This window comes from Myzus persicae, unplaced genomic scaffold (genome assembly GCF_001856785.1).
Source record: "Myzus persicae strain clone G006 unplaced genomic scaffold, MPER_G0061.0, whole genome shotgun sequence".
Classification (NCBI taxonomy): Eukaryota; Metazoa; Arthropoda; class Insecta; order Hemiptera; family Aphididae; genus Myzus; species Myzus persicae.
This window is the reverse complement of record NW_019101513.1, coordinates 98536-113095: the sequence shown is the minus strand read 5'-3', so window position 1 is coordinate 113095 and position 14560 is coordinate 98536. Positions and strand designations below refer to the sequence as shown.

Here is a 14560-nt window from a genome sequence, read left to right as displayed (position 1 = left end):
TATAGTAAAAAGGGGTGATTATCGATTGAAAAAGATGTATACATATTTGTTACTGAACCTACTCCTCAAATGGTATAAATATTTACAATATTTGTATCTGAAAAATATGGCCTATAAGTATACCTTAAAATTCAAAAAATCAAAATTAGATTTAATACATAGAACTATAGAAGAAGACTTTTTAAAGTCTGGCAATTTTATAATTTTAATCCACTGCCCTGCAGTAGAAAAATGGGTATAAATAATTTCTACTAAATGAACATTCATGTTCACCTACACAGCTATAAAAAAAAACTTCGATTTTGAGTTAATATTGCCTGATCAAAATCATTACGGTTATGACATTACCAATACAATTATTTTTTTATTTTTATTTATAATAGTAAACGGGATAGGCCCTTGACATTTATATCAAATTAATAATTAACAAAAATATAATACACTATAACATACATAATATTATCAGATAATAATGTAGTACAAAATAATTACACACAATAAGATGATTAGATGTTATAGGATCCATTATTAGCTAGTGCCATCATACGCAAAATGGGTTCATTATATAAGTAATTTGTCGCACAGAACGGGAATTATACAAAATATATACCATCACACTGTTATAAATTGTTTTTAGTAAAATCCGAGGTAAAATCCATTATGCACATACTCAAAAAAAAAAGTCGATAATCACATTTTTGACAATTTTCGGAATAATATTTTGAATTTTAGACTTGATGTATCGTGTAAACTTTTAACCACGGAATTTGTTTTTGTTAAATATTTACAGGTATGTTTAGTCGCATAGGTAGGTATATAAATTGTAAATATATAATATGTGTTTACATCTAGGTATATGTTCAGATTATATAAATATAACTAAGCCATGGTCATAATTAGGTTTCAGGTAAAATGCTAACATTTTTAAATCATCGGAGTATACATAAATATATATAGAATATAAATTATAATACATACTTTATATTTTATAATGGCATATAAAATATATTGTTTGTATGTGTTGGCTGTTCATTGTTTCTGCAGCGTCGGCCGTTGATTTGTGATTTATTACCTACTTATTTTTAACAATAACATTTTATTTTTGAACCTTGGATGCGTTTAACTGCAAAGTCCAACTTAAGTCAATACAGGCTGTAGCTAGACACTATATACTTAAGTTTATATATAAAATATAATTCTTATTTCTAATATTCATGGTCCGTTCATATTCCGTATTCGTCATCATTATTTTATCTGTATACCTAATTTGAATTCGTTTATATGTTTACTTCCTTATTTTTAAACTAAAATTGACGTATATCGATGAAAGAAATATAACCTGACAGGAAGTATGTATTTCGATAATATTCGTTAGAGAAATGACGTTTTTACGTTTATAATTTATTATTTTATATAGTCAATAAAATAGTTTTTATTTCATTAAATAACGTTAATTATTGTTATCGACGATATTATATAGGTATTAATAATGTATGTGTATAAATAAATGATAAACACTGCACAGTGTTTACACAACTATTCGTCTGCTGATATTGTTTTCATGCTACATCTATACGTTCGACCTACGCCTCGTATCCTCTGACTAAATATTATGTTGATACATAATGATATAAATTTAAGTATTTTATTGCACTGTGGCGTCGTGTGAAGACTATATAGTTATAGTAATTAATAATGCTTGCTCATCATAAATTTTAACATAATAAATCATGATTAATATAGGTAGGTATACGCATTATAACCTACTTATAGTTTTTTAAACTAAAACCGTAAAGGACCATTAAATCCGATTTTTTTCATATAGATTACCTACTGTTGATCATTGAGTAACCTGCATTTAAATAAACTGATTTGACCCGGACTTTAGAAATAAATTGGGTGGCCGTTTTGAAACATATTATAGTGTATTAATATTATTTTATAATTAGTATTATACTTCCTAATGATGAGTAATGATGCATTCCTACACTTAATTGTTTGAAGTTTTTTGTATAATTTATTAGAATAATTTTATAGTTTATTTGAAACTCGAGAGATTAAAATATAACCGATATTGCTTAATCTATACAACAGAATTGATTAAATATTTAATCAATGACAGCAAACACAATAAAAAGTAAAGCACATAATTATACCACAATATTACAATTACATGTTTTTAATGCGGATGGATGACTAAACAGATCAAAACAAATTAAAAATGATCGAATAACATAATATTACGTACAACACATTGTTGGGTAAAAAAAATGTTGTTGGACCAATAAATCATTGGTACCTAGTAGGTAGTATCCACGTATACTCTTTTTTAAAAATAAGAATGCACCGAGCCGTGATCAAAAATTGGTTCTAGTTCGAGTATCACAGAACATTACCGTTGACACCGTGCATTCGTGATTAATTAAAAAATAAAATAAGTATGGTGACAATAATATTGAATATAGGTAAGTGAAACCGCATCAAGTCGTAACCGACTCGTAATAAGTGTATAACTTTTACAATAACCTGCAATAGGATAATATTATTATGGTACTGGTACAGTTTAGTGTGTTGTCGACATTATCGTAAAGGTAAAATAATAAATAATTTATTCGTAGTCATAACCTGCAAATTGAAATTATAGTGTGCATAGAATTTTTCGTTTTTAAAATGCTTATATTTATGTATTTAGTTCCTTACACTTATTTGGTATACACAGGGAAAATCTTAAAAAAATATCACGAGGGGTGTAGTCTTTAAAAATGCTGACTTGTTTTGAAATGTCTAACAAATTTATCGTGTGTCGACTGCCGGCTAAAAGTCTGATATTGACATATTACTGCTGAATTTTGTTGGTTGTAGACGATGGCGGGGTGTTGACACACCCAAAAGGGACTTAGGTTCATTCCTGATGTGTAGTGTGTACCTATAATGTGGAATTATATATTACACAAATTGTTGATGTAACGATATTGAGTTTCGGCTAATGGATGACATATCACGCTGTAGAGTAGCTGCCTTATAATAATAAATGCATTTACCATGCAACTGTACTAGGATAACAGCGAGAAAGTTTTCTTACTAATTATCTATCCCCCCTCTCAAAATACTTAAGTTAACTCGTGCAGGCAGCCAGAATACTTGATACACCGGGTATAGTATTGTTTGGCATTGGTGCATTGCTTCCTAGTCCTATTATATAATATTATTTATAGTTAGGTATTATAGGTACCTATATCTATATTATGCTCATCAACATACACGTATAAGTTTATTTCACGGTTTATCATTTTCAATTTTCATGGTCACTAAATATAATACCGGGTGATCCATTTAACTCAAGATAATCATTATTTTAAAAACTACTGACATTTTGGATAGTATTATTTTTACATAATTTCAAGTCATTATATAACAACATTTTTGGACAAAATGATATTATTATTTTTATTAATAACGTGCATTTATAATAATTCTCTGTTCCAAAGCATAATATTTGCTGGAGTACTTCGATAGGTACTCGAATTTCGGGAGAGTAGTTTATGAGTTATAACTTATAAAGTATAAGTATTTATAAGATAAGCTGAGTGGAGTGGTTTTTGGGATATCCCACACAATGTTGGTCCACTATGCCTTTCGTCTAACTAAAAAAATAGTTGTCCGATATTTGATTTTTATAGATGGAGAAAAGTAAACAATTTAAAAAAAATAATTTTTTTCCCAAAAATGTTGTTTTGGGACGACTTAAAATAAAATTTTCAGAAACGTTTGTGTTTTCTGAAATAATGAGTGTCTTACGTTAAATGAATCACTCCGTATACTAAAAATCATGGACGTCGAGTAAACAAGTTGTAATACCGGTCTTTGGTAGTCTTTAGGTATCTTCATTCTTCGGTGCTCTTATAGTCTTATATGTAATATAATGCATTGTATATAAGTAATATTATGTGAATAATATAGGTGCATACAAGACGTTTTTGTTTTTAACACCATTTTTACTTTTATTTTTAAAATATAAATTTAAATGTATGTATTTAACCAATATACTACCTAGGTACTAACTTATTTTTTAGTTTAAATAATACCAAATAGTTGATACTCAAATGTTTCTAATATGTTTTTGGTTTTATCAATTTGATTCTCTGCTGCTGCAGATGTATAGATCGAATGTTGGCTAGACGTATAATATTAATATTTAACGTTTAGTTATAACAATCAATAATCATGTTAGGTACACTGAAGTTCAGACTGAACACTCGCTAAAGATGACGGCGCCATTTACAATACCTAGTTGATAATTCAGTTTCACTGATTATGACTTATGACGAGTAGGTAGGTGTAAATATCAAGTTGTCATAGTTTATACTAGTAGCTTATAGAGCTTATAATAAAAATAAAAAGCTTATAATATATATTATATACCAGTTGGCAGGTGGAAATTGCAATATACACGTATTTACTGTGCATGCAGTGTTCCAAAAAAAACTCAATTTTTTTTATCACCACTATTTAGAGTTCGTTCTTAAGTACATGTATATAGGTGCAGTATGCCTTATTTCCTTGACGCAATATTTCTCCTGCATGTTCTTATATACCGCCAAGTCATAATAATATATTTAAATATTTTATATTTTGTGACAAGTTGTGTACGTATAACATATATATATATATATATATATGTTTTAATTATGCATTTTAACAAATTGTATAATGTAGGTATGTATCAAACATTTTCTTGTATAGGCATATAGATATTAGACTATATTATACAGCATATATTTATTAATATACTTATAAATAAATAGTGGTCACAATAATCCATTGTAACTAGTAATAGTATAGTAGTATACACTATCCTCCTACATATTAAATCCACCATATCAGCACAGCTCTGAATTTTGTGCGTATACAGACATTAAGTACCTACAGGAACACACTGTTGTATGATGTTTTACCATTTAATGCGTGTACAATATGGACAATGGACATTGGGCTCAGATATGTAACGACAGTCTACCTCTACAGTTCAATATTTGGTAACGCCCGGTAATTTCCGGCCTTGCCTCTTTATTGTCTGTTATTTTTTATCACCAAAAGTTGCATAACATGATATAATTATGTGTATGAGTGCGGTGTTGTACTGCCCGAGAATTCGATCGAAAAGCGCACAAAAGTAAAAACAGTTACATTGTTTTTCATAATTTCGTTTTTTTACTTGGTAAACGGGTCTGTAAAATAGAGAAAAAACGAACGAGACGTTCTTTATAATATTATTTATATATATATTTTTAAACTTTATTTATTGAACTAAAGAATCGGCGAGGATTCGTAATTAAAAACCCGGGTGATCTACGCCTGAAAATGCTCGACCTTAGCACACATCAGTGACTGCCGCCAACCATCGGGCCACTGCACCAGGCCTCAAAATATAATATATTTATATAGGTATTAGGTATATGATATATTGTTATTGTACATGCGTTTAAAATACAACAGCTCGTATGTACACTGCATAATATAATGATAAATTGATAACAATTCTAATTCATATTGATTCGAGATCATAAATAGGTATTAAGGTACCTACCGACAATAATTCTTATTGATTGTTTGCTTAAGGCCAGTACACACCATTCGCGTATACTTTGCTACCACTGAGTACCACTCGTGGTTAGACTATTGTTTGACTAATTAGTAATTATGCTTGTATAAAGTATACCTGCAGAACTCAACCGGACGAAGCAATTATAAGGGTGTTTATTACACACGCTTACTAGGCTTTGGAAAAGGAATTTTTGTTTGAATCATTATTATTGGAACGGTTTAATACCAGTATACCACCCAACAAACAAAACTCCATAGGTACACGGTATTAAAATCTATGTTGCACGTTATATATTTGTGTTGTATGCACCTGCAGTATACACTCTACAGCTTCAAAGTTGTGTTGTATATGAGCTGCATAGTGATTGATTTCACGTCGACTTCGCCAAATGAACACAATATTACGTTAAATTATTATGTAGTAGTCCGTAGTGTGATATTATATTTTCCACGTCTGAACAGTTCCCGTAAAATTGAAATGCCGTTTAATATGTGTATTATATTGTTATTGTTGTTGCTGTTAAAGTATACCCGTATGGCAATATATCCGATATCGTATACTAATTATTGATTGAATGCCGAACGAGTATAACTATCGTCACCGTGTACAATTTTTCCTGTTTGCGCCACTGTGCAAGGTTGATGCGAAAAAAATTATGTAACATTAGTTAAGCTGATTATGTTGACGTATACAAGTTTAGTGTACCTATAACATTATACGAGTATATTATACAGCTATTTATTTATTTATTTGGTTTAGTTTTAGACTTTTAGCATAACTACTCCGATTTGCTTTGGCAGTTTTTGATGTAAAACATCTAATGCGGTGGGTGAGACCGGCTGTTGGCGCGAAGACGTCGCAAAGCACGCCATGCACTCGACGCCCAAACCGCGAGTATCCGCATGCGCCTTTAAAGTAAGTAAAAAATAATTTTGCTCAAAAAAAACCGGATATTTTGTTTTTGATTATGCCATGTTAATATTTTCTTTAATACATACTTTCAACTTTCACGCCTATTTTCTATACAAAATAATTCAATGTTTGAATGTTTCACATCTGTCAGGCGTCCCACGACTGCTCACTTTTTTTTTCATATATCTATGTTTACTGTTTATCTTTTTTGGCACGTCATGTTGCTGAGGTAAATTTCAATATAATTTACTAATATAACTACAGACATACTATTATGAGTAAACATTAGACGGTGATAAAATAATCACATTTAATAAAAACCATAGACTAAAATATAATATATAGAGATATGTGGAGCACAAAACTCATGAAATGTTAAATAGGTATACAGGCATGCAATTTTTTATAGAGGAACTACGAAATTATGAAACCAACTTGGCAACTCGTTGTGCACTACTTGTACATTAAGTTTACTATTAGGTAGTTATTATTTGGTCCCTTGTATTGATTCGATGAGTATAAATAGCTAATGTGATAGTGGGATGTGGAAATGGGGTAGACCCTGCGGGCAACCTGCAGCAGAATAACTGGTTAAAACAGCTGTCGTTCTGACGAGGAGGGGGACTTTGTTTTTTGTGGGTTAAACTTTCAAATTTACAATTGTCCACTTAAGTTGTAACACTATATTACAAGTGTGTATGATAGGTATATTACTACTTACTATATTATTTTCGACTCTACGTGTTATAGTAATGATACGTATAATTAATAATACAAATTATATTATAACGCTGAGGTTTTAGCGATTATTTTTCAAATATAGCAAATCACTTCCACCTTATTTCTACACTGAAGAGTGATGACAAAAATCATTGCATTATTGAAAAAACCATGTATATAACTCATTGTCTACTCATCATGTAACATATAACGTGCAATATATCCAATATATTATGTACTAAATTAATCGAAAAATCAAAATAACGTTTGATTTATTACTAAAAGTGTTGAGGGAATGAAAATATTCGTAACATCCATTGTTTGCTAATTCCCAAACGGCTTCCGTCGAAAGAGATTTCACCAAAATTTACTCAATATATAATTTTTTAAATATTAAATAATATATCGAAATTGTTGAGGTCAAAATCAACGGCCTGTATGAAATGAGAAGGAATTTGTTGTAAAAACCAAAACCGTTTGGGAATTCACTTTTTGGTGAAACGGGAGCCGAATGGGCCATGTCCTAAATAATAGATGTGAGGCAGTGGCAAGTCCTATTGTATATTATGAAGTACCGCGTAGTCCCTCTCGGCTTCATATAAAAAACAAGAAACGGCAAAAGGAAAATAGTTGCTGTTAAAATATCACAAAAACGCCGAGTTATTAAAAACACTTCAGAGCTCAGACAATAATAATATGTGCCATGTGTGTACACGAGGTAGATAATGATTAATGACCATCATATTTTGTATATCAGTGCACAATTTCAGATCTTCGCGGTACACTCTGTATAATATACACGTCTGTGGGAGCAGGGTCTGTTCTGAGGGAGCAGCAATCGCCGCGCGGCAACCGTTAGCTTTATCGATCGATCGCTGAAGCCTGCGTATCTTCGCCCTATCATATATTCATATATCAGTATGGATCGGTGGTGGCTTATATACGTCATAATGCGCGTCCGTAAGACGTTTATGTAGGTATACAATTGTAGTTGAGTATGGTGGATATATCTCGAGAACCCCGGTCCCCGATGCATAATTATTTGATTTGATTGCCTATATAAAATATATTTGCAAAAGTATAGCCAACAACGCTGACACGCTTTACCTACTGAAAAATCCAAAAACTAATTTTCTGATAAATTTATTATATAATAAAGCAAATCAGCTGTGAATTGTGATATTTAGTAATGACCACCATTGCACCATAGATACATACCTATTATTATGTAGTCTGTCAAGGCTGAAGTTTAAAATCCCAAACTGGGATATTCTTGTTCTTATCCACATTTTAAGTCTATGTAAATCATTAGAACGAATGTATCAAAATCATTAAATACAAGAACTATTGGTGAGTATTTATAGAATTAGTACAATATTATATTTATATACCTATAATATTTAATACATTAGAACGTGCATGTATATATTAATAATATTACCTCCTTAAAATAAAGAAACTATACGCTCACCAGAAGCATGCTGCGTGTCCAGGTGTATCACCGTTATAACAATTCAAACTTACATAATATTAGGTCTTAGCCCTTAGGATAGATGACATCAACTTATAATAAGGACCAATATAATACCAGCAAAAGCCTGATCTGGAATGTTTTAACAATTTTAATTACTACATTTGTCATTTTCGCCATGCTATACTTTCTATATAACAATAGCAAATTAATATAATTAATTTACCTCTTTCTTAGATCTAGCTCAGGTTTGATAATCTCCTTTGGTATACTCAAATTTACAAGTTTTTAATTTCATCTAAACTTTAACATGGCGTCAACTGATAATTCAACCCTTCCCTTATAAAACTACCACTGCTTGATCTTGACATCTTGTTATCATACCTATACGGCTATACATACCCTTATCTACCTAAACATAGTATACAATACAGTATACATCACTTCTTGTCAATCTTGTAGTATATCCCACTCTCATGTGTACCCACGAACAAAGTATATATACATAAAAATTAATCTTTGTTTGTCCTTCATAGACCTAAAAAATACTAGACCATTTTCAATAAAAGTTATATCAACACATTCTTTGAGACTCGGAAGGTTTTAATATTTTAGCTTGTTGTACCTTTATTATAGGTTGCTCATGTGAATTTAGTTTTTGGCTCACAAAAATCGAATGTTTTTTTGTTTATTTAAATGTTTGAGACTGGTTATACATTATATTACTATTATAATAAGTAGAAATATCAAATATGGCATATAATAATGCTTATAAATATATATATAAAAAAATTAAAATCAAACATACTTAAAGTATCTATAATTACAATAATTACTTTTAGGATTAGCTTTCTTTATTCTATACATATACCTATTTTTAATTTAAACAGACGAATATCAATTATAACGATATTTTATTTACGTCGGCATTTAAAACATTTCCAGTTTTTAGTTTTTATATCAAAAAGATTTCTAGAATTAAGAAGTGGAAAATCATAAAATGAATCGTTATTATTGTGTTTGTATTATATATTTCAACTGAATCATAACGAAAAACAATAGGAAGATAGATTAATTTTAACCCATCCGAAGTTAGGTAATACAGTTGTAGTATTCATCATTCAATATAATGACGTACTACAGTCTCCAACGCTGCGTAGAAGCCCCCTACGCAGTAATTCGACTGCAAAATTCGTTAGGTAGTAAATCGGACAAAAGCAGCGCCCCATTAATTACGATGTAAATTAAATGTGCTCGAATTTTCGTCATCAGGCGCGGATTCGGAAAATTTTAACAGGGGTGCTTAAAAAAAAAAAGTTGGGCCTTTTTATTTTAGTTTACGTAATTAATAATATAAATTTATTTTATTGGTGGCTTAAACGATCGAGCGGCGAGCATCCATAGCCCCCCTCCTGAATTCGCACCAGCAGTATGATATTTGAGTGTATCAGTGTCGAATTAAGGATATATCGCAACCTAAAAATGCTCAAGTGACAGTGATGTACGTATTTAATAAATACCCTATACAAAAAGCTATCATAATTCTACGACTGAACAACAAACTATAAAGTATGTGTGTGTTGACGCAGTGGTGCGATAAAGGGGATTTGTGGAGGGGAAACTAAGCCCCTTCAAACCACACATGATGAGTGATATACCTACTATATTATTTTTATACATTATGGGTACACAATTAATACATGTCACGAGTACTATTAATAATGAAGGTTGGTGTGTTAATATGACAGTATATATGTAGCACTTGAGGACGATGTGTATTGCGTGTTCAGGGGCAGCAATCATAATAGGCGGTTGCATAATGCATTTAATGTAAATTAAATTGATGCTAATATTATTAAGACTAGTTTAAGAATTTTGTAAAGAAATATGTAAACCATACCTATGTTACCCATGGATAAAAGGTGTTACGGGAGAAAAAAGTTAAAACTACACTAAAAAAAAAAACTAATCCGCATCCGTCGAGCATTTCAAAAGGCTCTATAGTTGATGCGTTTCCGTTGCTCGGCGCACAGCTCGGCATCGATGTGCAACGAATTCTGTTTGACTTTCAGCTGCCCATCGATACGGGCGATGGACTGTTTGAGACGTCTCCGACACACCACAGATTCGGCCATCATATTTTGCAGACTTTGCACGTCGTGTTCCAGTTGGAACACTTCGTCGTACAGTCTTAATTCCAGCTCATCTCGGCACAGCTCGACTCCCTCCCTGCGAGTCCGGTTCGATAGCCGCGTGTGCGCCAGCGCTAAATACGCCTCCCTGTCGCTGATGGTGTTTTTCAGTTTATCGATTGTTTTTTCTACTTCTTCGACGTTTTTGACCGTCTGTAAATCGGATAGGAAACAGATAATATACGTTACTGCTGCATGTCTACTTATGTATAGGCCCACTTCATAAGTATACGGACAATAACTATGTTTATAAGTGAACGCAACACGATACAGTTACGAGCTATTTCACAGTGTCAAGAATGTGCAAGATTATGACCAATTTGATGAAATTGAATTGTTGTTAACCATATTTGAATATGTTTTTTCTTTAAATAACCTATATTTTGATTTCATAATCGAGGGACGCAGAAATCTTATTCAAAAATGTTGATGTTGATTATTGACTATTGTATTATTATTTATTGTGTTACCTACTCCTCTAGTAATATCGACATATCGTAGTAGATACATCGAAATTCGAAATATTAATTAATATGTAGTTTTCAACAATAGACAGTAATATTATAAACAAAAAGTTTAAATGAAAAGAGTAAAAATAATGCACTTCGAGTCTTCGTGATATTTCCATCGTTAATTCACTCCACTCAACCAATATTTAATCATCAACAGGATTTTTTCATTTTCAAAATTACAATAATTGGCTAAGTAAACGAATCTAATTAGAACGTTGTATTGTCTGTGTCTAACATACATACACATCGGGCCAGTGGCGTAGTCATGATTATGAAACGGGGGAGGGGGTTAAGTATAAATTAGAATTAAGTTTTATATAGTACAGATTACGTGTATAAATAATACATTTATTAGGGGGGAAATGGTAATAACTATATTAGGGAAGGGGGTGGACTATTCTAATGCATCTGATGAAATGCGTAAGTCATTTATTCGTTACCTACAGGGGTGCCTATACTTCATAATATGTGTGTATGTGATAAATCGAATAGTAATTGTCTGTCAGAAACAAATGTTCTCATATTTCAGGCCAAGGTAATTATCAGCATCCACTATACACGATTAGGATTTTAGTGTGTTCAGAAACATACTTCGTCTCTTTGTTTATTCAATTTTTCAATCACTTCAAGATATTCTTCCACTCGAAGTCTAAACGCCAAGTTGACTGTGTCCGATTGGCCTACCAGATCGTTGATCATTTTATTCAGACATTTGTCAAAAAATGCACGAATTGGTCGTCCGTCCACTAGTACTTTATTGGCCGCCGAAATAATGTCTAAAGTGAATCGATCCCATTCCGTGGTCGAAATCGTGCTGCATATAGGATATAATACGTACATGGAAAAATTATAAGTATAATTGAGTGTGCACTATATATACAGTTATATTATACCAAGTTTAAGGTTTATATTTATTGTATGAAATGTGTTCAATGATAAAGATAACACAAAATATTTCAAACGCACTACTAAATTTTAATATTATACATTATATTTTTCTCTATTTTAAAAATTGACTGATCGAGATTTGAGAGCGAGTTAAATTTTTGATTAGTGTACGTATAGAATTCATCGCATTTTTAATAGTTAGGTTACCTATCTGATATTTGCTGTAGGTATTGATTTAATAATTTATTATGATTTTTTGAAACTTTCGCATTTGAAATATTTTGTGTTATATTTATTAAATTAATATATGTAACAACTGTTAGGCATAGAGTCCAAGGCTCAGGGATAGGTACATATAAAGGAAATCACGAGGGAATACCTAAATCAGCATCTCTAATAACTCAGTACCTTTTTAAAAGTATTATTGTCTTATAATTTGGAATACTTAGCCAATATAAGACCACATTATTATTTATTTAGTACCTACATAAGAAGTTAAGAACTAAAGATAATTTCAAAAACAAAATTTAGTAGGTTTCAAAAGAAATCAAGGGAGCGAATAGACACGTGTAACGTACACATCAAGTGGATGATCCTTGGATCTTCGCTAACCTCCACGGATGGGGCAAATCTCACAGGAACGAGAAAATACTTACGCAGGTTTGAATATGTTTTTGTTGTTCAAAATTGATATTTCGACCATGTTTTCGTTGAGATTTTCATTGTACTCTTCAATTTTTAACGCATTTTTCTTACAACGCAAATCCACAGCCAAGTTGTAAACGAACGCTCTCAATTTCCTTATCTGCAGCTCGACCTTATCTTGCAAATCTTCAAGTTGATCGTTAATACCCAAGATCAGTTCGCGTTCCCGTAATAGTTCTTTCTCGACGTCGTCAAACACCAAGTCTATACTCTGACGACAGTTTCTATATGTAGGGACGTAGAACATTATATGGAGGAATCAATTTAATAAGTACATTTTTGAGTTTTTGAAAAATGGTTTTTTTTATAGTTAGAAGTATTTATTAGGTACACTACCTAATGGGTAGACATTTTTACAAAAAAATTTAGTATTTTCTATATTTTATTATTACCAATTCAGTGAGTTTTTAATTTTATATATGGGAGCAGAATACTTAAATATTACTAAAACATTGTGCATAATTAATAATGTATTAAATATTGAATAATAATAGTCTTTTCTTTAAATTTAAAATTACCAAAAGTGTAGATGAGTGGAGGAAAAAATGGCAAGGATTAGGATACACAAACAAATATTCAGAATTGTTTGTCTGTTAAACAATTCAAATATTTAGAAAACATCCTAAAACGTTGTAAAAATTAATTTTTTTTAAAATCAGTATTAAATACCGAAATTCAATACCTGGGTTGATACAAAAAACATTTTTCTTTTTCAAAAATTTAAAAATTATAATATAATGTAGCAACTAGCTTGTTAAATGGATCATCCTGATATTCCACAGACATTTCATATTCATATTACATATCATGTAATTGTAAATTTTTTATAAGTAATTCTCACCTGAGTCTAAGACACTCAGCGATGACGTCAAGTGCGTCACCGACAAGCAGTTTGTTGGAGTTTTTGATGCGCACTTGATAGCCCAACAGTAAACAAATTTCTTCATCCAGATCGTATTTCTGTTTTTCGATTTCCCTACATTTGTACTCTATGTCTCTGACTTTCACCTTGGATCGGTGGTCAATGTCCAACTTGTTTTTCATCACAGAGTCCTTAGCCTGGCCAAATAACCGATCGGCTTCCAATGTCAACCTTTGGGCTAACTCTTGTTGTTCCTCGGCTGCTGTGATTTCCTGTTCACTATTATATCGCCACTCTGTAGGTGTATGATAATCATAACCGTACACATTGCAATAATTATTACAGCTCATGTTGATAAGCGGATGATGGAACTCAAAAAAAAATTAAATAAATGAGAAAGATATATTTTAATGTTATTCTTTTCTTTTATTGCTTAAGCGAAACAAGCTGATGTCAGATACAGTTTATTGCTTTGTTTACAATAGTTACTATGGTAATACGGATGAGAAATGAGGGGTGTATTGATTTATTATATAAATTGAGAAAGTAAAAAATATAGAAATGTACATTTGTCCTTAATATAAATAGAATACAATAACATTTAACATTTCATATTTATAAAAATATTTTTTTTTTTTTTTAAATAAAATGTACATTGTATTTTATATAATTCAGGCCACTGTGAATTAAATA

General features: G+C 31.1%; 1 protein-coding gene across 1 annotated transcript; it reads right to left on the bottom strand.

The window, feature by feature from the left end:
- Window positions 1–9476: 9476 nt before the first annotated feature.
- Window positions 9477–14485, bottom strand: LOC111029407 (tektin-1-like). Its single transcript, XM_022308391.1, has 4 exons — window positions 13847–14485; window positions 12957–13229; window positions 12004–12226; window positions 9477–11053 (listed from the first exon to the last, which is right to left on the bottom strand). Exons 1-4 carry the CDS (start codon window positions 14215–14217, stop codon window positions 10697–10699), a joined length of 1224 nt encoding a protein of 407 aa, XP_022164083.1. The 5' UTR covers window positions 14218–14485; the 3' UTR covers window positions 9477–10696.
- Between the last annotated feature and the right edge of the window lie 75 nt (window positions 14486–14560).

Coding starts and splice junctions, on each gene's coding strand:
- LOC111029407 (XM_022308391.1), bottom strand. CDS start 14,217: ATGAGCTGTAATAATTATTGCAATGTGTACGGTTATGATTATCATACA. Junction 12,227..12,956: donor AAAAACATATTCAAACCTGC/GTAAGTATTTTC, acceptor TCCTATATGCAG/CACGATTTCGACCACGGAAT. Junction 11,054..12,003: donor TGAATAAACAAAGAGACGAA/GTATGTTTCTGA, acceptor TCCGATTTACAG/ACGGTCAAAAACGTCGAAGA.